This window comes from Periplaneta americana, chromosome 11 (genome assembly GCF_040183065.1).
Source record: "Periplaneta americana isolate PAMFEO1 chromosome 11, P.americana_PAMFEO1_priV1, whole genome shotgun sequence".
Classification (NCBI taxonomy): domain Eukaryota; kingdom Metazoa; phylum Arthropoda; class Insecta; order Blattodea; family Blattidae; genus Periplaneta; species Periplaneta americana.
The window spans coordinates 81159803-81183773 of record NC_091127.1 but is presented as its reverse complement, the minus strand read 5'-3'; the positions used below and the strand labels follow the sequence as shown (position 1 = coordinate 81183773).

General features: G+C 37.1%; 1 protein-coding gene across 1 annotated transcript in view; it reads left to right on the top strand.

The window, feature by feature from the left end:
- The first annotated feature begins 557 nt into the window (after positions 1-557).
- LOC138709144 (uncharacterized) overlaps positions 558-23971 on the top strand; it is a 50642-nt gene continuing 27228 nt past the window's right edge. The window contains exons 1-3 of the mRNA XM_069839680.1: positions 558-761; positions 11841-12019; positions 15885-16149. Coding sequence (XP_069695781.1) covers positions 707-761; positions 11841-12019; positions 15885-16149 — 499 coding nt within the window. The 5' untranslated portion in view covers positions 558-706. The remainder of the gene's footprint in view (positions 762-11840; positions 12020-15884; positions 16150-23971) is intronic.

Sequence of the window (23971 nt, the reverse complement as noted above, 5' to 3'; positions counted from 1 at the left end):
GCATCAAGAATTGGGAATTCTTCCACTAGAACAGTACATCCATTCAATGTCAAAATCTTTCTTCAACAAACTTCCTGGTGTTCCTGGAGCTGTGACATATAACATTGGAGCAAGATCTTGTCAGCCATCTCGACTTAAAAGGAAACTCCCTCAAGACATCCTTCTTAGTGATACTGACGACTCTTCATAAATTTAACACAGAAAATCATCATATTTTTATTCACATAATTCACAATTAATTAGAGGAGCCTTTAGAGCCAACCTCAGCATGATATTCTGCATGTGATATTCCTTACCAGTGGTCTGTATAGCAAGTTTGCTGGTCGACCAATATTAAACATAAAAAAGTACAATACATTTTATCGTGTGCTAGGGAAAGTCTCTGTGATGAGGCGATAGTAGCGATCCTGGTGGCTAGCAACTATCTATAGATCCATATTTCCACTGTCTATGTTTGCATATTTAGTACCGGTACGTATTAAGCGTCGCAACTGTATATAGTAAACTGTGGTTATAGTATATAGGAGACTGTGTATAATAAACCTTGAGATCTAGCACAATATCCGATCTGTTTTGCTTGTGAGTTGAGCGAATACGACGAGACCGTCTTATGAGACCGTACAGTTTGTCACGAGCGGTTACCTCATGTTAAAACAAAATTCCAAATACAAAGTAGAATATGGCCTAAGTAATCTCCAAGAGAACAATGAATACAAAAATGTTACACGATCAAAGACAGAAATACAACACTAATGTAGATGGTAAGTTGAAAATAGCAATCTATATTAATGTTATGGAAATAATGTATAATTATAATGTATGATGTAGTTTTGGATATATTATCTTTCTACTTTTGGTGAAAACTAGACGTACAGTGTCGGCTGCTAGTGCATCCTCATGGCGTCTGCTACCTGTCTACGGTCAGACTCGCGCCAACATTATCTTCCAAATGTTTATGTTGTAAATTTTCACTATTAAAGTACCTATTCTTGGCAGACTATAGACCGCAATAGCGCAACACTTACAAAATATATAGTGAGAAAATGTAAGTGAGTAGGATTATCGCTGTTAAAACAACAAATTAGCAGGGCGTTGTCAAGAGTTGTCAGTGTCACATATTTCAGTAGTGACGTCAGTTGTCATAGCAATATTCTTACGGAAAAGTTTAAACGTTTTTATCGATGTTTCTCTTTTGGTTGATTGGCGTGCACAGATTTCTTTTCATTGTACAAATATGCATTAATTGCCTTCCAGTGTAATGAACTTTGATGGTACGGAATATAGCGTTATTACAGCCGGTGTGGTAGCCTAGGAAAGCGCGGGAAATCACAAAATTTAATTTATTGTTTATTCAGTTTTCTTGATCTGAAAGATAGTTGATTTTAAAGTATAATTTCTCATAAATGTATACGTTCTGCAACACGTATTAACAATTTCCATAAACAGTATATGAAATATTTTTAATGTGTTGACCATTTATTATAAGATTACATGGAAATGACATTCGCTTTCAAATGTAATATAAATAAATATACAGTAATAGAAAAAATGTTGAAAAACTATATCTGTTGCTGCCACCAATGTCCCCATGTATAAAAAGGTCCAATAGGCCTGTATGGAAATGTCCAGTTTGCATAATGTTACATACCTACATAGAAATAAGCCATATATCTGAAAATGTCCAGTTTGAGATGCAATTTGTACAAGTTTAATATACGTAGTGCCTTCAGTTTCTTTCTTCAGATCCACACCTGTGGAGTAACGGTTAGCGCGTCTGGCCGCGAAACCAGGTGGTCCGAGTTCGATTCCCGGTCGGGGCAGGTTGAAGTTTTTCCCTCAACCCAATATGAGCAAATGCTGGGTAACTTTCGGTGCTGGACCCCGGACTCATTTCACCGGCATTATCACCTTCATCTCATTCAGACGCTAAATAACCTTAGATGTTGATAAAGCATCGTAAAATAACTTAATAAAATAAATTCTTTCTTCAGGAAGTATATTTTCTGTGAAGTTGCTGTAGAGCGTAAGGTGATACGAAATGTGGTGTATCTTGACGGGATGTCAATTTATATATTATGTAGTGCTTTAACATAGAAACCAAGTTCTAAAATGTTTTCTGGAAAATTGTCGTTTAGCAATTCCCAAACCGTGTTCTCTAACGGTTTTATATTAAAAACCAATGTAAATTTATTACAAATAAAATCATTTATCACTTTAATACAAGACACAAATCTGATACTATCCATCTACCTCTGTTAGTCTAATCTATATATATATATATAAAGAATTCACTATTCATGTAGCCTATTACCACAGTCTAGTATGTACAGTCATGAAGCTCAATACGTAGGAAATATGCATCCATAGACAGTTGCTAACCACTAGGATCGCTGCTATCGCCTCATCATAGACAATGCAAAATAGTACCTGCACAGTCTATTCTTCCTAGTACCCACATCAACCTTGGTGACTGTATATACTAGACTGTGCTATTAACTTACCTACTGTCTTTAATGCATTGCCTACTTATTTTAAAGTCCTGAAGGGTCATGCGAGGAGGTTCAGAACAATGAATCAAATTTCTACATACTCATACCCTGCCTTCTTCACAACTGGTGAATTGTTTTTGCTTGTAAATTGAATTATTCTACTGACTGTATATTGTACAATTTTGTCTAGCTCAACTGATAAATTATATAAAATGTTCACTAAAATTAATCTGCTTGCTTTCTATTGCATATTTTATGTATGGCTAAACTGAGGTCAATGTAGAGTATCCACTGTCCACTGAACGAATATTTCACACTTTTATCACTGCCAATGCGCTATAAACCAATTTTCGGCAATCTAATGTAAAAGACTGCCTACAGATATTTGGAAAGTTTCAGAGAAAATTCACAAATTCAATCTTCTAACACGATATTTTTGTTTTTAAATTAATTAAGTAATTTGCTGGGAGACATCGTTAGATATAGACCACTCTTACACTAAACTGGAGTAATTTGAGGTTATTAATCAGATATGATTCTGCTTACTGTTTTTTATACGCTCACCTGTTATGTAATTTTTATTTTATACATATTTCATTGTTATTTCCCATCCAAAGATCATTAAGAACGATGAATATTACTTAATATCTCCTATCTTTCTTCAAATAGTGTTTATATGCCGATGCACATGGGAGCAACTTATAAGAAATTATTTTCCTACACAATCCACGCTATATTCACGTTGTTTTGAAATGATTAATCGAAGATGGTTTGCTTATTGTTTATTACACGCACATTTGTATGTAATTTCTATTCCATCAGGGTTGTATACTGGTTAAAGGGTTTGGGCTACCGCTGACCCTATTATTACACAAAATATATCTAACAATTACTTTAATTTTAATCACTATGGTGAAACTAATAATACAAAATTATTACATTATGTTATATTATAAACTTTTTCTTTTGTAATTTCCTTGGGCCGGTAGCCCGCAAAATACGCCCCTGTATTCCATACTTTTTTTTCTATTCCAAGATCATTTAGAATGGTGAATATTATTCATGCTTGTTTCCTGTATTTCTTAAAATGATGTTATGTGGCATGTTAGTTTTTATTTGTCTTTATTTACGTAAAAATATGAAGGCCTTGACTGACATATAAGGACCGGCGCTCTTAGGGGTGGAGGTTGGGGTTTGGGATGGCCCACAAGCAACAAGTTATACTAAATATGTTTAGTGCAAAACTGGACTATGTCTCTATAGTGGGCGGGATATAAGTAACATTCACCTAAACTGATAAATTGTTTATAGTACTTGTAAATTGAGAATTGATCTGTTTGCTATTTATTGTATATTTTTGTGTATGTAGATAAACTGATGAATTGTGTATGGGCCCTACTTATAAATTGAATTAATTAATCAGCTTGCTGTGTATTGCATATTTTTGTATAGCTCAATTGATTGAATTGTTTATGCTGGTATATTGAATTGGTCTGCTTGATATGTATTGTCTATTTGTTCATGCTTGTAAATTGAATTAATCTGCTTGCTATATATTGTGTAATTTGTGTGGCTTGGCTGATAAATTATTTAGACTTCTAAATTGAATTAATGTGCTGTGTATTATGTGTTTTGGTTTAGTTCAACTGCATGCTGTGTATTGTACTATATTCTTTTGTATAGGTCCTAATTCAACTACTTGTTATCTTTGTACATTTTTGTAAGCCCCAGCATAGCTTAGTCGACAGACTCGCTTGTCTACTGATCTGGAGTTGCGCTTGGGGTTGGGTTAGATTTCTGCTTGGATTGATTACCTGATTGGGTATTGAGGTTTTCCCCAACTGTAAGGCATTATGTCAAGTAATCTGTGGCGAATTGTCTGCCGCATCTCGCTGAGAAATTTTGACTTGTTCCACATCTTAAAGCTTCAATGCTAATGTAAGATCTATGAAGTACAATAAATCAGTGGTGCAGTGCCAATTTTTTAGGTGCTGGAACTCACAACTCGTTGCGACAATATTGTAATAATTGTTCTCAATAGATACTAATGAAGCGGTCGGCATTTCATGCGGCAAGCAGCAGCTTACTTCATAGTTATGCAGGGACAGTTCCAGAGGGAGATTCACTACTGCATCCCTCCACCCGCACTCACTCCACGAAGATAGACAGAGTACATACATAAGTAGTTGTAACTGGCGATCAGCGTGTCTGTTTTCAAACCATTAATATTTGTATCCTTGATTTGCTTCACTTATGAAGAAGGATGATGAAGGATGAGTGGAATGGAGAAAAATTCTTTCTGGCACCAGGATTTGAACCCGGGTTTTCAGCTCTATGTGCTGACGCTCTATCCACTAAGCCACCCAGATTCCCATCTTGATGTTCACTTATGAAGTCCATTACAACAGGGATGGAGAGATTTTCTCTCAGTTGAGAAGCCAAGCAAAAAATGTAGAAGCCAGCAAGGATTCCACCAACCTGATTCCTCTCAATAAATCGAGTTGCTACATGACATTGACCTCGATATTACACTAGTGTCAGCTACATTTTACGAAGTGCAAAAAAAATATTCAACATGGACTTAATCTTATATAGTAATGTTCTAATTTTTGCATGGTCGTTTGTGGCCATGGATGTACCTTCTGGTCTTGCTACTAAAAAACCACTGGTCTACAGCCCTTACAGGATTAGAGTCCTTTGCTGCAGGTCGATTCATATTACACATCATCAATTCAAATAAAATGTGTGTTTCTAATGACGATCTAAATCTGTCTTTATAGGGTTCATCTGTCTAAATCCTTGCTCACACGATGCCGTAGAGACTGGAAGAACACACAAAAGACAGCAGCTGTCCAGAAAAGAAAATGTATCACTGCTTGCTAACTTCCAACAGTTCTTACAGTTTCTTTCCCCTTCCAAGAATTTTGAACTCATACCACTCATTTCGTATGCATTGCATATAGTTCCCACTGGTTCACTGTTTGCAAGTTGTTCCTTGAAATATTTTGCCAACATGAGATCTCACTAAACTATAATTTTCCAGATCAATTCAAGTTGATCACATGCAAAGGTATCAGATGTGGTTGTGCACTTCTGTACAATTCCCTGAACCAAAAATGAGTAATCAGTATTTCTGCGAATTAACAGCAGAATTGATACGATATGATATATTTATTCATCTATCATATATCTGTAAGACTGACCTGTTACAATTCTCTATTACCCCAGGTCTGCCTTATTTTAAAATTTTAATTATCTATCCCAAGTCTCACAACTGAAAAAAAAAAAAAAAAACACACACACACACATACACACTATAAGATCAATTTAATACACTATTACTTTTAACTTTCTCTTCCCATTTCATCTTCAATATCATTAAAAATTTGCCCAATTTATTTAACTCTCTTATATTAGATATATTACATATTTTCTTATATGCTACATATCTATTCATATTCAAAATTGATTATTTATCCACTTTTTCCTTGTATTGTCTGTTTCTTGACATTCTAACAATATATGAAACACGTCTTCTCTCATGCCGCAAAGGGGGCAGATATTCTTCTCTATGGTACCCCTCCTGTTTTTCAATTTCCATATTCCTAGTCTCCACAAAGCTAAGCCCATTCTCACTTTCCTATTATTTATTCTGACATATTCTTCTTGTTACCATGAGGTTTTAATATCCTTATAGTTACTTGATGTTCTTAAACAGTAGAATTAGCAGCTGGGGTACAACTCCCTTTAGTTATATCTATTGGAAAATGCCACTAATGCAGGTGTTTGTTACAAATATATCTCTCTTTGTGGCAGGAGTATTTTCGGGTAATTCAAGTGACGGTATTTTACTTTTTACATGTAGTTCAACAGTGCTGAGAAATAGCTGCTCGCTGTGAAACAGGAGAGAGAAATTCTTCATGATTTCTGAAAAGTCCAGAAAAAAGTGGAGCATGTGAACAAATTCAAAATCAATGTTTTCTCAGAAGACCTTTTGCCATTGGAGCTGTTTTAATTGCAATAACATTTTCAAAGTACAGACTTCCAATCAGATACCAGAGCTGATATAGCACCAACCATGCTGGCCACCCATCTTACACTGTGCAAATACTGAAATTTCCGAACTCTTGTCTCGAGGTTTTCAGCAAGCTTCTTCAGTTCTCGTAGTCTCTTGAGAGAGAGACTGCTGGTAGAATTTGTAGAGCATCTTCAGCAATGAATCCAATTCATTAAAATAGTCCACTTTTTTTTACAGAACTTAGTACACTTAATTGAATCCTATGTGCTGCTACCGAAACAAATGAGGACCAAATGCATTATGTGCATCAACTATCTATAGTGATTATACATCCTGCTCATCAATATACAATGATGGTCCCATGCAAAGATAATATCTTCAGTCTGTGGTTGATTATTTTCGAGAAGAAAGCTTCATCAGTGACGTCATGATAGATGTAATAGCGCGTTTTCAATAGATTTATGACTAGGGAGAACAAAGAAAGAAATAAAAAAAACAGAAACTGAAATTTTTTTGGACCAAATCTTAGGGACCAGTGGCAAAAACACAATTGCTGCAGCGACCTGACACTTGCGATTTCTGCATCCGTGCATTACAAGTTTTGTGTAAATAATTATAAAAGCACCATATAATACATATCAGGACATGAACAGCAAACCATACTTGAACACACTACATATAGAAATATGGGGTGATGTGATAAAAGATGAATGTTCTCTTTTCACTCTCGAATTGCGAGAGGATACTTGCCTTCAGGTGATGAAAATCCCTAAGGAGAGAGTCTACTCTGGATTGACCTTGCCCCATGTGTGGTGGTGAGTGAATGTTTGACTGCGTGATAAAACAAAAGTATCACTTTTCACTCAGAGATATCTCTCAGGTTTTCTTGAGTTACCTCTGTAGGTGACTTCGTTTACTTTTTAAAGTGAAATGGCACAGTATATGATGATAGTTTCGTCCAAGAAGAGAACAGAAAGTGTGTAGAGACTCAGCTGTAGTTGACTACAAAACTTTATATCTATTTTCGAAAAAAATATGTGGTGGTTGGTGGAGCATGTTTTGGTCATGTTCAAGAAAGAAGAGGTGGTGCTCTTACATATTGTGACAGCTGCAACGGGGTTCGAACACGCGTCCGACAGGGCGCGCGGCAGACGAAACGCTGGTATGGGGAGCATCTGTATGCTGAAGGGCAGAGGGGATGTATTACGTCAACGCGGCGAGGGGAGGTTGCGCGCGCAGCTGCTACTTGCGGAGTGAAGGGGGGACGGACCCTCCCGAATCGTCCAGAGGAGTCCGTCGAAGTGGAGATATCCAGATAATTCGAGAGAGCTATCTCAGGACACCCGTAGAAATTTCTCGTAACTATGGTTTAGCTATAAAAGAAGAAACACGAGCAAACTGGAGCAGTTTTCAGTTTATTCAGCCATTCAGTGAGTAAGCCAGTGAACAGAGCAAGCCAGCCAGTCTTGTGTACCGGAGTTCGACTTGAGTGTGCGTCCGCAACTGTGTCAGCATCCGAAGGCCTGAGTTCGAGTGCAGTGGACCGCAGTTGGAGGGACCTGAGTTCGAGTACAGTGGACTGTCTCTGAAGGTCTGTGGTTCGAGATACTGTGAACTCGAGTGACTGAGCTAGAAGAACTGTGAACTGAGAACTGACAGTTCTGATTTGTAAATAGTGCTTTGTGAACATTAGTTAAAGTTCAGTTCATTGTTGTTCTCAATATTCCAAGTAAATTGTCATTGTCGTCTGTGGAGTGCAATAACGAATACTGTGTTACTGTGTGGAGAGCAAATCCCATTGTTGACGAGAGCGTTTAAGGTGAATTGTAGAAAGGAATTATTGTTGCTTTAAATAAAAGTTACATTGTTCAGTAATAAAAAAATTTACACTGGTGTCAGAATCGGGATATTATCGACATAATGGAGAACCTACAGCTGATACCGCAAGCCATCGCGGAACCGAAAAACGACTTAAGTAAAGTGAAAACGGAGATGAAAAGTGACATAAGCGGAGTGAAAGGCGACATAATCGGAGTGAAAGATGACGTCACTACGAAAATTGAAAGCGTTTCGGCCCACGTAGATGGAATTGTCGCCATCGTGAAAGACGAACTTAAGGCCAATTTGGATAAACTAAACCAGAATTTTACAACTATAAACGAGACCCGAGTTGAGACAGGATGTAGACCATTTCGACGGCAAAATCCGCGATCTCGAGCGTCGTCAAGAGGAAACGAGTGAGTTGCTGGACAAGACGAGTATGTTAATGGACCAACATGCTGTAGAAAACAAGCACATCCTCGCGTTGGTGGATCGACAGGCTAGAGAACATAAACAGATAGTTGCCGAGGAGGTTCGACGTGCCATGCAAGAAGCGGCCACAGAGTTGAGGACTCCATATGGTGGCCCTGTGGAACCATCGCCTTCAGCCAGACATTACAACGTCAAGACGCCGAAGTTCGACGGTACGACGTCTTGGGCGATATTCCGTCGCCAGTTCGAGGCCATCGCAGAGCACAATGGGTGGACGCCAGCAGAGAGAACCACTCAGCTGCTGGCCGCGCTTCAGGGACAGGCGTCGGAGATTCTTCACAGCGTTCCAGAAGATGGGACAGCCGCCGAGATAATGGCGGCCTTGGACGTTATGGTGACCATCAACTTGCGGCAGCATTCAGGACCCAACTGAAAACGAGGGTCCAACAGTCAGGCGAGTCCCTGCAAGAATTTGCATTGGCGGTGGAACAACTGGCCCATAAGGCCCTCAGGGGCCTGCCTACTGACTTCATCGCTGGAGAGGCGGCCTACACCTTCGGCAGCGGAGTTCGAGACCCCGAAATAAGACAACAGCTACTCTTAGCAGAGCATCGCACCATCAACGCAGCTCTGGCGGCGGCCCTCAGGATGGAGATGGCCAAGTCGGCGGCGGGAGTCTCAACACCGCACTGGATCAGGAGCGTCACGGCGGCCGATGCTGGGGAGCGCCAACCGAAGCCACCCAAGCGGCAGGGACGAGGAGCGCCCACCTGCTGGTCCTGTGGCAGACCGGGACACTTGAGAAGGGACTGCGACCGATCTGGCCACAGGCAGGAGAGAGAGGTGGCCGACGTCAAGGAGCGCCAACAGTCAATGGAGCAGCGGAGACGACGGGCGCCTACCTGCTGGTCCTGTGGCAGACTGGAACATTTGAGAAGGGACTGCGACCGATCCAGCCACAGGCAGGAGGGAGAGGTGGCCGACATCGAGAAACGCCAGCAGTCAACGAAGCGGCGGAGACGACGGGCGCCCACCTGCTGGTCCTGCGGCAGACCGGGACACTTGAGAAGGGACTGCGACCAACGAGAGAGAGAGGCGGCCGACGTCGGAGGAAGACAATAGTCACCGGAGCGGCGGAAACGACGGACGCCCACCTGCTGGTCCTGCGGGAGACCGGGACACCTAAGAAGGGACTGCGACTGCTCCGGCCACCGGCAGGAGAGAGAGGTGGCTGACACCGAGAGGAGCCAACAGTCGCCTGAGCAACGGGGACGACGGGTGCCCACCTGCTGGTCCTGCAGTGAACCTGGGCACTTGCGGAGGAGTTGCGACCGGCTACAGTCGGGAGAGAGAGGGGGCCGATATCGCCAACCGTAGCACTTCCTTCACCTTGCTCCTGGGCAGGACAAGTTGTTCTATGCGGGTCCTTCCATCGGCCGACTCCCAAATCCTCTTCAGGATACCGTCCTTGACAGTGAAGGATTCCCACTGGGCCCAGTAGCTCTTGTAAGTGGTGCTACGGTTGGAGGAAGAAATTGTCATTGTCGTCTGTGGAGTGCAATAACGAATACTGTGTTACTGTGTGGAGAGCAAATCCCATTGTTGACGAGAGCGTTTAAGGTGAATTGTAGAAAGGAATTATTGTTGCTTTAAATAAAAGTTACATTGTTCAGTAATAAAAAAATTTACAATATGAACAAAAAGAGAATCTTCCTACACAATGTCAGTGTCTTGGGTTTTCAGAGTGCAGTGGGTGAAGACATCGGGTTCATTGCAGTACTGTATCAAATACAGTTTCACATGTACTAACAAAAATATAATTAGAAAGAAAGACCTGTAGGTCCCATTAATCTGGACTAATTGGGACCGAGTGTTGTTCAGTTAGGAAAAGTCTGAAACAGCCAATTGGGGCTGAATGTTTTCCAGATTAGCAAACGATCAGATTAATAGAAATGAAAAACAAACTAGGATATTTTGTGAATGAAATTAATTACAGTATGACAATATCAGAAGTTACAAATTATCACCTTTTTTATAGTTTGTAAAACTTTATTTTCTTTTGTGGCTTGTCGCATGTAACCTTCACTTTCAAGTTCATACAGTTGCCTCATATAGTAGGTAGTAGTAATGCAGAAATGTCCTTATTGTCATTTTATTGGATAAGATCGCTCACACAAATAAAGTGTTGTTTAACTTCATTTTTGGGATTCGAATTCATCTTCAGATGCACAATCAGATTTTTCAGCCTCGTAGTGTGAAACACTGTTGTCACATGAAACTATCTTCCAGGTAGTGAACAATGTAGACAGCATTATGTTGTTCACTGCAGCTGCAGTATTGAAAATCATCAATCTGAATTTACATAGGCCGAACTTTATATTTTGCAACATTTTTCTGCCATAGAAACACGAACTACAGTATGCGGAAACTTAAGCATCATCCCATGGTAATACCTTAGGCCCTAATGTGTTTTAGAATTTCCTATATCAAATTTTATTTCTTCAGAACTCCTATCCAGATTGAACTGTGTCTAATTTAACAGGGTTTGGCTTAATGGAGTTTTACTGTATTTATAATTTGTCTTTCTAAGTAACTTTCATCTGTGTCATAAATTGACTACTAAAATGAAATACCCTACATCAAATCATTTTGTGAATTCATTCATTCATAGTGTTCTGCCCGAGGGCATGTCTTTCACAGCAAATCTAGCATTCTCCAGTCTTTCCTATTTTCTGCCTTCTTCTTAGTCTTCGCATATGATCCATGTATCTTAATGTCGTCTATCTTCTGATATCTTTTTCTGCCCTGAACTCTTCTCCTGTTCACCATTAACAGAAATGTATTATACTTTTCTATAAATATTTAAGACTAATATCTTTATACTTTTATGGTGGTAAGTAGTGGTTTGGTTCTAGCATCTCATCAACAGTAGATCAGTTTTTCGTTCAGTGCAATACTGTGAATAATGAAATAGTTTTATTTGGGTTAGAAAATAGTTCAGTTCAAATATTAGAGTTTAAATACTGAGATAAATATAATTTGTTTTAATGTAAAATGAACATGTTTTAATTTTGTTGTAGAGACAAGCTCTTTTGACAATGAGCTGGACAAGAAAAATTTTTCCGGAGCCCTCCTTGATATGCTGGCAGAAGTTGCATCACAGACTTTACATTCTGATCCAAGTGTCAAGATGTCGCCAGTTAAAAGACCCACTATGAAAACATCAGATATTGGATGTCATCTCTCAAGCAAGAAAAAGGTTTGTTAATATCAATAATTATTCTCCTTGTACTAAGACATACAAGTGTCTCAAAATAATATGTATTTCTTTGTAATGTGTTTCAAAAGTCCATTAGGCCTGATTACTGAGATCATTGGAAATTGTATACACCTAATAATCACAGCAGTATGCAGACATTTTCTGTGTGCATTAAGTCTGTTTCATGTAATATTTATGTTTCCACTTGCTTGCTTTTGTTGGTACTATTTAGCAGAGTTGGGTCAGTCGAAAATACACTGTAGAAAGTACGTAGGCTAATTTACATTTATATTCTACTTTAGGTACAGATACGGAAATAAAATTAGGAGCTCTCTTATTGTACAAGTTTCGCTTATAACACAATGTGCATGTGCAGTAAAGTAGAGCCCCTGTATATATGTTACTTGTGGACAATTGTGCAAAATTGTTGCCTACATATAGGTGGACTCCCATCAAGACTCACTCCAATTTTTAATTCCGTACGTGTACACCCAAGTTTGAATTATATATAGAATTTTAGTTTTGAAACGGCTAGCCTCTATTAAATAACCCCGCCGCCAACCGTACAATAGGGTTGATTGTCTCGTGAAGGTAAGGTGAAACAAATAAAACACTTAGAACAAATAATAAATTACCTGATAACATTTATTAATTTACAATACAGGTAATAAGAATATAAACAAAAAAAAAAAAAAAAAAGTTATAGAGATTTTAAAGATTACCTAAGATTAGAGAAATAAATTTATATACATATATAAGGGGGAGGCTTAGCAAACTATGGTTCACAAAGGGAACATCTCCATAAGAAAACAGACAAGGAGGATGAAACTGAATTTAACCCAACTACAAATCTACTGATCTTTCGGGACTGGCTTGCCGAATAATCTAAGCTCAACTGACATTCGCCATTACACCCAAGACCTGCGTAAGCGGTATTAACAGAAATAAGTGTAAATTTAACTGATCCAGAATTCCATCATTAATGTAGAAGAAAGTAGCAATATAAAAGCAAGAACAACTAATAGGAAATATACAACTGACGAATGTCAGCGGACTCTTTTAAATAAGTACAAATTACGTACCGGTAATAGCCTATAGAAACATGAATATTAATGAAAAAGAAACATATTATCACGACTGGTGAAAAACCTGTTACAATCATGGGTAGGTCAGTCTCGAAATCAAGTAACAATCGTTTTCCTCAAACCATCATGTAGCCATCATCAAAGAATTCCAAGACTCCGAAGCCAGGGCATGACTATATGTAGTTAGCGACCATCCCAGATCAGGTTCAAACTGCAGCGGTTCACGTCTCTCCTCAGACCAGGTTATCCGTTATTCCATCACAAGCCGCTGCTTAACTAACTCCCGCCCCGAATGGCTGTTACTCAACCTCTCCCCTCGAGCGTCGTTCCAAGACTCCTCACTCACGTCAACCGTTCCAACTGGAAAACGGACGCTAATCCGAGAATAAATTTGAACAGAGCCACCAATGAAAATCAAAAACCAATATCATGTGAAAAAATAAACTCGCTCCTTATACATAAAAAGAATCAGACCTAAAATGGCGGATAGAACAACGCCATCTATAAAAAGGAAGAATCATACCTAAAATGGCGGATAGAACAACGCCATCTATGAAAATGAAGGGTAACTAAAAACAGGAAGTAACATAAATAAGGAATAAGAAAGAAAATGAATAAAAAAACACAGGGTGCCGAAAATAAAACGACACAGTTTTAATTATCATTTCTTTCAATTATAAGTAGTTATGTATGCAGGCCTTTAAGTCATGAAAACTAGTGTATCATATTTAAATTAAATAATAAAATAACCATACAGTCATAATCCATTTCCTGCTTTAAGTATGGCGTGGATTATAAGTCATGGCATTCAAATTTAGGTACATAGTTGTTTATATTGACATTATACTGCATTATTACATAAACAATAAGTCTATAATTTCTACATAATTTTCTACCTATGTCACATATTCTACAATATTTTCTACAATGTAGGTAGAAAAACAGTATTATACGTGTAATAACCCAACCCTGCTATTTAGTATTTTTATGAAAATAATAAAGTAATTATAAATTTGATCAATTTATTAATAAAATGTAATTTATAATACAGTAGAATCCCTCTTAACTGGCACCAAAGGAACCAGGCTAGTTTCGAATACGAGATTTTGCCGGATAATTGAATAAATACCGGTATAGCCTATAATATAAAAAAAAGTTGGTATTTCATGGTGCCAAATGTGCAACCATATGAAGCTTATTTCTCTATCACTTGCTCATAGCTGAATAACATAAAAACTGATTTTCCATATTAAAACACATAACACAACACAAGTAAGACACTAATTCTAGGTTCGAATATTCACTGAAAACGAAAGTTCGTGCAAACTTCCTGATGTGGCAATACTGACGGCGCAAACATAACTGAATAAATATAAAAACTATGTGAATTTTCCTTATTAAAACACATCACACAACACAAATAATACACTAATTTTAGGTTCGAATATTTACTGAAAATGAAAGTTTGTGCGAACTTTCTAATGTGGCAAAACTGACGGTCCAGACTGTAGCAATCTGGTAGATGTAAATTTTCCATGTTGAATCTTTCGTACATTGCTTTTAACACTTGAATATAAATAATTGATTAAATGGCGATCTTACTCGTGTTAATTATGTAAGCATGTGTGGCTTAACAGCTGTTTCGGTGTTACTTGATTTTTCCCCCTACCAAAAGTGCTGTTGTTTTGATATTGCCGATTATTTGGGTACCGGTTACGAGGGATTTTACTGTATTTTGTTCACTTTTTTTTTTTTTAACATACTGTAGTATCTTAATTGTTTTACAATTATTAAATTGATACAAGACTTTCTGTTATATAGTGTAAAGTGAAGAGAATTGTCCATATTTTTCTGTTATGATAGTGGGAAAGAATTACTTAAATGGATGAAATATTTTATTTGCAACTATCTTAAACTCTTCAAAGAAAACAGACTCTTCCTACGTGAAAATTGTTTTCACTATCATTGCAAGCAATATATTAATTTTTTGATCATTTGAATATGTTTTAAATCCTGAAAATAATTGGGGGCATAAACATTTGACGGTTTTTTAATTCCAATTGCTTATGTTACAACTAGGCAGCACTCGTGAAGTATTCACTGTTGAACAGTGCACTGTTTGGAGTGTTGGTCTCTAAGATTATTGCTGCAATAAAAATGTTTATGAACCTTCAAAGAACATTTTGTTACGTTGTTTAAGAAATAGCATAAAGAAGGTTTACTGAGAGATTCAAAGTCTCCTGGCAACCTTCTTGCAATGCCTTCAGGGTCAGCTCAACGATATTACATGCACTTGGCACCAAATTTTCCCTGTGGTAATTCCTGAAAGTAAGATTTCCAGCCAATATTTTTGAAATGAAGCATCATTCTCAAATGTCTATAGAAAATATCCCACAGTGGTTAATGCATTTTCCTCCTGTTGGAATGGAAATATTTGCAAAATCAGAGTGATGATCTCATGGAAATTGTTTTCAGTTGCTTTAGAAAGTAAGTTAAACCCCATAAAATGTTGTACCCATGTTTCCTGCATCAAAAAACTATTTCTTTACATAGTACATTTTTAGAGCATTATAGTGAACAGATTTTTTTAAGGAACTTATGTACAAAATTAAAAGTGATACTTCAATCTTTAACATTTGTATGTGGGAATGAATAAATTTTGTGCCACTCAGTAATGTGTACTGTAATCGTACAGCATTGATGAATGTCAAAATTAAAACATTAAGTTTGTTTATATAAAGATTACAGTGACAGTTCTTCTACATGTGACATTATTTCAGCAACGAGTTACATGCCGCAGTCGAAGTGGAGATGGAGACACAATGGATCTGGAATACCTTCGCTCCTTGACAGCCAATCATTTGCTTAAGCTGTTCTCTGAATTTGATGGTGACGAAATTCGTAGAATATTTACATTCACTTGCTTTATGGAACCAGATCAATGCCACAAGCAGTTCTCGAGTTTTGGTAGTGAGGGGAAAGCAAGACAGCAAATGAAAAGTCATCTTTTGGAACATGTGCATCAACTGGAACTTAAAGCAGAACGTAAGTATCGTGATTTTAAAGTAATAAATTTTGCATTTGTTTAAGAATTGCATGAAGTAGGTAATAACACATATAATAAACAGATTAAGTATTATTCCAGTTCTGATTGAAATTATTATTTCACAAAGTTAGCAAAATATTTACTTTCCTTCATGTGGAACTGTATATCTTGACATGATGTCTTTGAATCATCTCAGTTATTTCTAAGAAGAGTAGAATTACTATTCTATATAAAAGATAGATACTTAAATTATGGAGTTTATACGAGATTTTAGGTTTTCACAGTGACTGAGTTGTAGTGAAATTTTTGGATTTTACAACCATATGTGGAAATTTAATTTCTCTAACATTTCAGTGCTGCTTTTCTCAGAGAAATATCACTCAATATCTGTGAGGTTCTCACACTCTTGGATTCGTTGTGCCTGTCTACTTCGACTGAAATATATGTGTTCAATATATCAGTTCATGTTGCCTCATCTGTGGATCAGAGCTATAGGTCTTCCATGCAGATGTTTCAAATTCAATGCCTGACCAGGTAGTGATGGCATTTGTGGTGAATAAATCAAATTTCGCATTGTTTTCCCTCTTCCTTCCTCTCAGTGCTCTCCACCTTTCTATATTTCATCTGTCGTCTGCAATAGCTAAAAGTAGACCGGGGTGAAGTCTTGAGGGTTTTTGATGCTAATATAGGAAGGAATTGGGGCTCCTGGCTCTGGGGCTTATCACATACTCGTCTGGGGATGGAATCTGGCTCTTGTCAGTGCTGAGGCAGGATGACGTGCCTGTTAGCAACGGATTCACGAATGCCACCCAGGGCACTTGTATATATACAGGGTGTTAATGAGTAACAGTAAAATGTTTCGCTAAGAGTAGAGGAATTTTGAACAAGTAGTTTGATATGGAGAAGCCATTGTCACAGATGTAAAATATCTATGATATAGGGTGTTAAAGTAATTACAATTTGATACTCTTAAATCAATAGTGAAGTGAAATAAATTTACAATTTGCATTAGAATGATTTCACGCCTTAGTGATCGACAGGAACTTGATTGCCAATAACTCAACAGCATTTTCATAATATTTAGCATTATTATGATCTGTAAAATTTACTGACTAAATCACCTGATTGCATGCCATTGCTTGGTATTATAATCAGAATTAATTTTTTAACAGTTGTTGCAATTCTATTTTTTTTTTTCCTAGTGTTACAGTATCTGTTGTCAATTTATGTAACAATTGATTCTGGGTTCCGCATCATCCGAAATAGGAGGGATTGCCTCTTATGTAGCCTTAGTTGACACATTGGTATCTTGTTCGTCTTTGTAGCTACCATTCCCATTTCCATCTGGCTCTTTCCTTTTCAAATTAACATCAAACAACATATTGCAAAAGTTAAAACAAACATATTGCAATGACCAGTACATCCCATAAGGATATATGGAAATATTATTTCTGACAAGTTTCATTAACCATAATAGCTTGTTAGCTTCGTTCCTTAAATTGTATTATATTACATAAGATAAAAAGGTACTACCAAAGAATTTCCTAATATCCATGTTTCGTATTCTCATTGTCAATCTGATGAAACTGAACTAAAACTCTCAGACTGAGGTGGTGTTGCATCACACAGCGACATCACGACCTGGTAATTTTTATGGTACTTTGAACCTTAAACACTTAACACTGAGTTGAGAACACTGGCTGACTGTATAATTCACATTGACTAACTGGTGCCTGAAGTGCACTGATTAAATACCCTGTTGCTGTACACAAAATCTAGAACCACACAGGTGATCATAGAATACATAAACATACTAAAGCTGGAAGGATGTGGAAATTGATAGAACAGCTGATGCCTGACAGCGCACACGCAGATCGTTGGCCAACTCCTCGGCCAATCAGGAAACGTGAGTGGGGGCTACATTACACACATCATACATGCTTCTAGAAAGGTTCGATATACTTCATTTGTGGACCGGCTTTCCAGAGTATTCCAGAATTTAATCATATATTCCAGAGTCCTGCATTCTTTGCTTCCTTCAATATAACAACAGATTTTTATTTATTTAATTTATTATTTAATACTTTACACATAGGCTACATTAGGCATTGCAGCCCGAAAGAGCAGAAGCTCGTGCTTGGGCGCAGTTCAGATCAGTTATACAAAATATATCACAAAATTAAGAGAGTTCATTGAGCACAATAACATTAATAAATGGTAAAATACATACAGATGTAATAATAGGGTCTGTATACAAATAGAAAATACAAAAGTACATAAATATTAGAGTATCAATTTTTAACTCAGTTAGCTTAAACAATTAAATAATTAATCTGATTTGTTTCTTAAATCTATGTGTGTTAAGTGTACTTAGCTCAGGGTAAGCTCTAATTAATGCATTTAGTTATAAACTTATTTTTCTTAAATTCTTCATTTTTTTAATCATTAATTTGTGTAGGGGGCGGAGCCTGACGACTCCTTTGGTGACACTATAACAGTTTAATCTTTCATTATTATTTTAGGAAGAGTCCCTTGGACAATCTAGCTTAACTTATTTTTATGAAAATTTGTGCGAAGCACACATCTCGGCTAATATTCCATTCAGTAAATTAACGAATGTCAAATTTCTGGGAAAATATACTGGGAAAAGCATACCAGATCAAACACATTGTGGAAATCTTAGGTTAAAAAAGAAAGTTATGATAAGTACATGCATGACATTATAAATGAAATGAACATCAGGAAACTTGGGTATGTATAGTGACAATACTATGGATTCTCCAGACAGCTCTAGTAAACTTATCTTGTTACATGTGAATCACTGGATTCTGTGAAATGTAAAATTGTAAGTGAACTCTTTAAAATTACTTTAAACAAAATCTGGTCATCGAGTATGCAGCATAAAAATGTGCTGCTATTTATAACTGATGCAGCAACTGTATGACGAAAGCATGGGTGTTATAGGGCTGCTAAACAAGAGAAGGCACAATTTCCAGACATTGATAAACTGATATGAATGTTAAAAAGTATTTATTAAAGTTCGTGCAAGTGTGCCAAAATTTAAACCATGTTCCGGTGTGCCTGTCCCACCACATCCAGTAATTACTAGATGGGGATCTTAGTGAAATATTTGTACTTATTGTTGTGAACATTTTGACTCTGTGAAGAAAGTGATCCAGTCATTTGACGCAATAGAAATCTGCCAGATTCTCTTTAGTGATTCCAGTATTAAAAGAAATACAGTACTATATATTAGGTCATGTTTTGGATTTTTGCTTGCTTCCAACCATGTGAACATGTGGCACTGAACTAGTTATGCAAGTAAATACAATGAAAAATATTGTAAATAAACTAGTCAGTCGCGTGGATGATGATTATGATATGAAACAGCATAATGTGTACCTAAAAAAATAGCAAAATGTGTTGGACAAAAACGGAGTACAATGTCCTCAGAAAGATGCCTACTGTTCTAATAGCTGTGATCTTGATATACTAGAAAATGTTGATTTTAGTACTGTAATATACTGTACCCTGTGGTGATATTCAAAATGTTTAACAACCAGTTCTCTCATGTATACCTATGTTAAACATATATGGTATATGTTTATGGTAATTGCAGATATTCTTCTCCTTCTCCTTCTCCTTCTCCTTCTCCTTCTTCTCCTTCTTCTCCTTCTCCTTCTCCTTCTCCTTCTCCTTCTCCTTCTTCTCCTTCTCCTTCTCCTTCTCCTTCTCCTTCTCCTTCTCCTTCTCCTTCTCCTTCTCCTTCTCCTTCTCCTTCTCCTTCTCCTTCTCCTTCTCCTTCTCCTTCTCCTTCTCCTTCTCCTTCTCCTTCTCCTTCTCCTTCTCCTTCTCCTTCTCCTTCTCCTTCTCCTTCTCCTTCTCCTTCTCCTCCTTCTCCTTCTCCTTCTCCTTCTCCTTCTCCTTCTCCTTCTCCTTCTCCTTCTCCTTCTCCTTCTCCTTCTCCTTCTCCTTCTCCTTCTCCTTCTCCTTCTCCTTCTCCTTCTCCTTCTCCTTCTCCTTCTCCTTCTCCTTCTCCTTCTCCTTCTCCTTCTCCTTCTCCTTCTCCTTCTCCTTCTCCTTCTCCTTCTCCTTCTCCTTCTCCTTCTCCTTCTCCTTCTCCTTCTCCTTCTCCTTCTCCTTCTCCTTCTCCTTCTCCTTCTCCTTCTCCTTCTCCTTCTCCTTCTCCTTCTCCTTCTCCTTCTCCTTCTCCTTCTCCTTCTCCTTCTCCTTCTCCTTCTCCTTCTCCTTCTCCTTCTCCTTCTCCTTCTCCTTCTGGCATTACAGCTCTGGGTGAGCTTTTGCCTGCTTCACGACGCTCCTCCATTTCCCTCGGTCTAATGCAGTGTTCCTCCATCCTCTAACATTCAAAATTCTCAAGTCTATTTCAACTTCGTCCTTCCAACGGTTACGTGGTCTACCTTTTAGTCGCCTTCCTGTCATGCTTGACTTATAAATGCGCTTAGGCATTCGATCTTCTGCCATTCTCTCCACATGCCCAATCCATCTAAGACGCTGTGCTTTAACACAACGTACTATGTCCTCATTTTCAAGAATTTCGTTGATTTCATGGTTTGTTCTTATTTGCCAAAGACCTTGTTCGTAAACTGGTCCATAGATCCTTCTTACTATTTTCCTTTCAAAAATTCTAAGTCTATTTGCGTCACTAGTAATTGCAGATATTACCTAGAAATAATTTAACAACCGGTTTGTCAAAACCGGTGCGAACCGGCCGAATATCACCACTGACTGTCTAATTTCAAATATGTGCTTCTGTTGTCAGCAAATGTGGAATGGTGCTTTGATAGTTGTCAGTCTTTTACTTCGACATATTTGTAAATGATATTTTTATTTTATTGCAGCACATTACTACAAATATAAACTTTGTACAATGAACATATTTGTGTACACTAGGTACTCCTCTCCCTTTCATTACAAAGTTTCATATGCATAATTCGTGTTCCATGTACAAACTGTATAGGTCATTTGTTATAATATGGAACCAAAAAATCTCATGGTGGTGGTAAGTGAGCTAACTAGTTGCAAGTGGAAACATAGTGAGGGAGGGAAGCTTCTCAGTCCACTTTCTTCTTCCTCTTATGTGCAAGTAGGTTTCACAAGATAACGAATGGCATATACTGCTGCTTACATAAAACAATTGGTGGACATTTACCTCATTTCTTTCCCTACAGCTATACTATCCAAGATACTTAGCATTTATTGCTACCCTTTCATAGCCATGCTCTTCAATGTTTTCTGCTGATTGTGGCCCAATTGACACAGAGCATAAATAGGTGTGCCAACCTGAAGACATGTAGTGCAAAAATTCCCTTCCAGTAAATTAATTCTCTGCTGGCTTATAACCACAGTCTAATATATACAGTCGCGCAACTTCAACACTTTTTTTGCCAACATTCACGACACTAGCGCTCAAGCGGCAGGCAAGGCACTGGTCATAGGGTTGATACAGCCAGCATGTACTTTAAAGGTATGCGAGATGTTATAATAACGTTTTAATCATGCGTCGGAATAAAGGCAATGTGTGCAATGACGAAAATTGCAGTAACAACAAGTTTAAATCTCCGAATTTGTCGTTCTTCAGATTCCCTAAAAACCAAGAGAAAATCATAACTCAGTCATAACCTATAATCCACGCTGTAGATAGCCTACGTTTTGTGTTCTATAAAACATTTATTAGTTATCAGTTACCTTTTTGTATGTCAGGAAGGAGAGTTTATATAAAAACAAAGTAAATACCCGTTACAGTATATTATTGTTTTGCAGAGATCATGTGTAAATGTGTAACCATTCCGATTTTGGATAATGTATCTACAGTTTTTAATGCAAGTAATTCCATAATTTTTGTATTCGTGTTTCTTTCTTTATATTTTTCAAAAGTTGAATGTTATATTGCATTCAAGTAGGGATTATGGTGTTAATTTTTTCAAGAATTCATGGCGTACTATAATCCTTTTGCAAAATATTCACTTCTTGAATAAATCCAGACTGTGTCGATAAATTTCTGATATGTTGGTGTATTAAGTTCTCAAGAAATAAAAGAGCCTTTTTTAATTTAATATAAAAAGCAATCTTTTCTGTAATAATTTGCATGACTGTTATTGGTGTTGATTTTACATTACCAGTGATTATTTGAGCCGTTCATAGCAGAAGTGGTATAAGTCAAAATTAGGTAATCAGGTTTAAAGTAAAAATTCTGTAAAATACAGCGCAAAGTAGCAATTAATATATCCTTCGTGCTATTCACTGACCACTAATAGTTTAAATAAATTCAATATTAACTGCTACTTTGCGCTGTATTTTACAGAATGTTTACTTTAACCCTCATTACCCATTTTTGACTTACACCACTTCTGATCTGAAAATAAAATTAGGCCTACATTTTCAGAGTTAATTGAAGTTACAATTTTTTCAATAAAGTTGTGTATTCATTTGTTCTTACCTACGACATAATAACAGTAAGTGCATGTAAATTACGTATTATATAGGTAGGATAAGTTAAGATTACGCTTATGTGTGAAAACTGGAAATGTGATGTAAAATGTGGTAAACTTTCCATAAAAATTTAAACCGTAATATCAGCACTATTAGCGACTCAAAATAATAATAAAAAAATTTGAAAAATAATGAACTTCATAAATCAATGTCTGTCAAATTAAGGTTTAAATCTTCCCCTTTTTTATTTTTAAGTTTAACTCAGCGGCCGAGTTTACCCCAATTTGCGGTATGGAAAATAGTTAATTTCTCAGGAAATAGGGAGAGGAGTTCACCACGCGATGTACCCTACGAGATATGCCCTGCAATTTTGACTCTTCTTACAGGAAATATGGAGTTCCAATGGTTTATAAATATATTTAGGAATGAATTGAATTAACCGTCTACGTACAAACAATTATATCATTTCAAACCATAATACGTGATCAGGACCATGATTCAGTTGTAAGGAGCAGAAGGAATTACGTTTATTCCCAGCTTCTGAAACTTGTAGATTAACTGCGTGTGAAATTCTTCCAGGATTCTAAAGTAGAATTAGTAAGAATCATATACACTTATTGTATAGCATAAAAATATAAAATAAATTACGCAAAACCCGTTTTCTGATGTGTTATCATATGTAGTGTGCACACTTTTAACTTGCCTGCCGCTAGAGGGCTACTGTCGCGCCAGCTGTCAAATGTTGGCATATTTTATACATATGAGTTGCGTGACTGTATCTATTAGACAGTGTTATAACTAGGGGGGCGGATTCATATGCACTAAAAATAGCAAAATATACATGCATCTTTGCACTTAAAACCCCATATATATGCACTAAAAATAATAAAATATACACTGTTAAAATTTGGAGAAAAAGAAAAAACTTTTTGTTTTAAGCAATTTGCTGTTATTGATGGTTTTCCTGTTACACAGAAGAATATTGAGATTTGTTTCTGCTGGAGTTGCATATTTTTCTAGCTTGTTAGACAACAAGCTTTTTCTGTTGTTTACACACAAGCTTCTTTTTAAATGATGAGAAGCTCCTTTTAACATAGAGGGCTTTCTCGATTACCGTGAAATTGCCCACAATGATTCGCTGATAACAGTGCACTGTCTGTATGTTGTCATATTGCAATATATAAAATAGAGTTGTAATGTGTTTCAATGTCTGCATTTTTTCTGTATTCCATTTTTGCTGATTTCCCGTGCTCTTAATCTAGATTTAAGGACTAGGATGCTTAAAAACAACAAAATATGCCTTCATATGCGCTAAAAGCTAAAAAAATGCATTAATCCCTTAAATATGCGTAAGTATGCACCATAAAA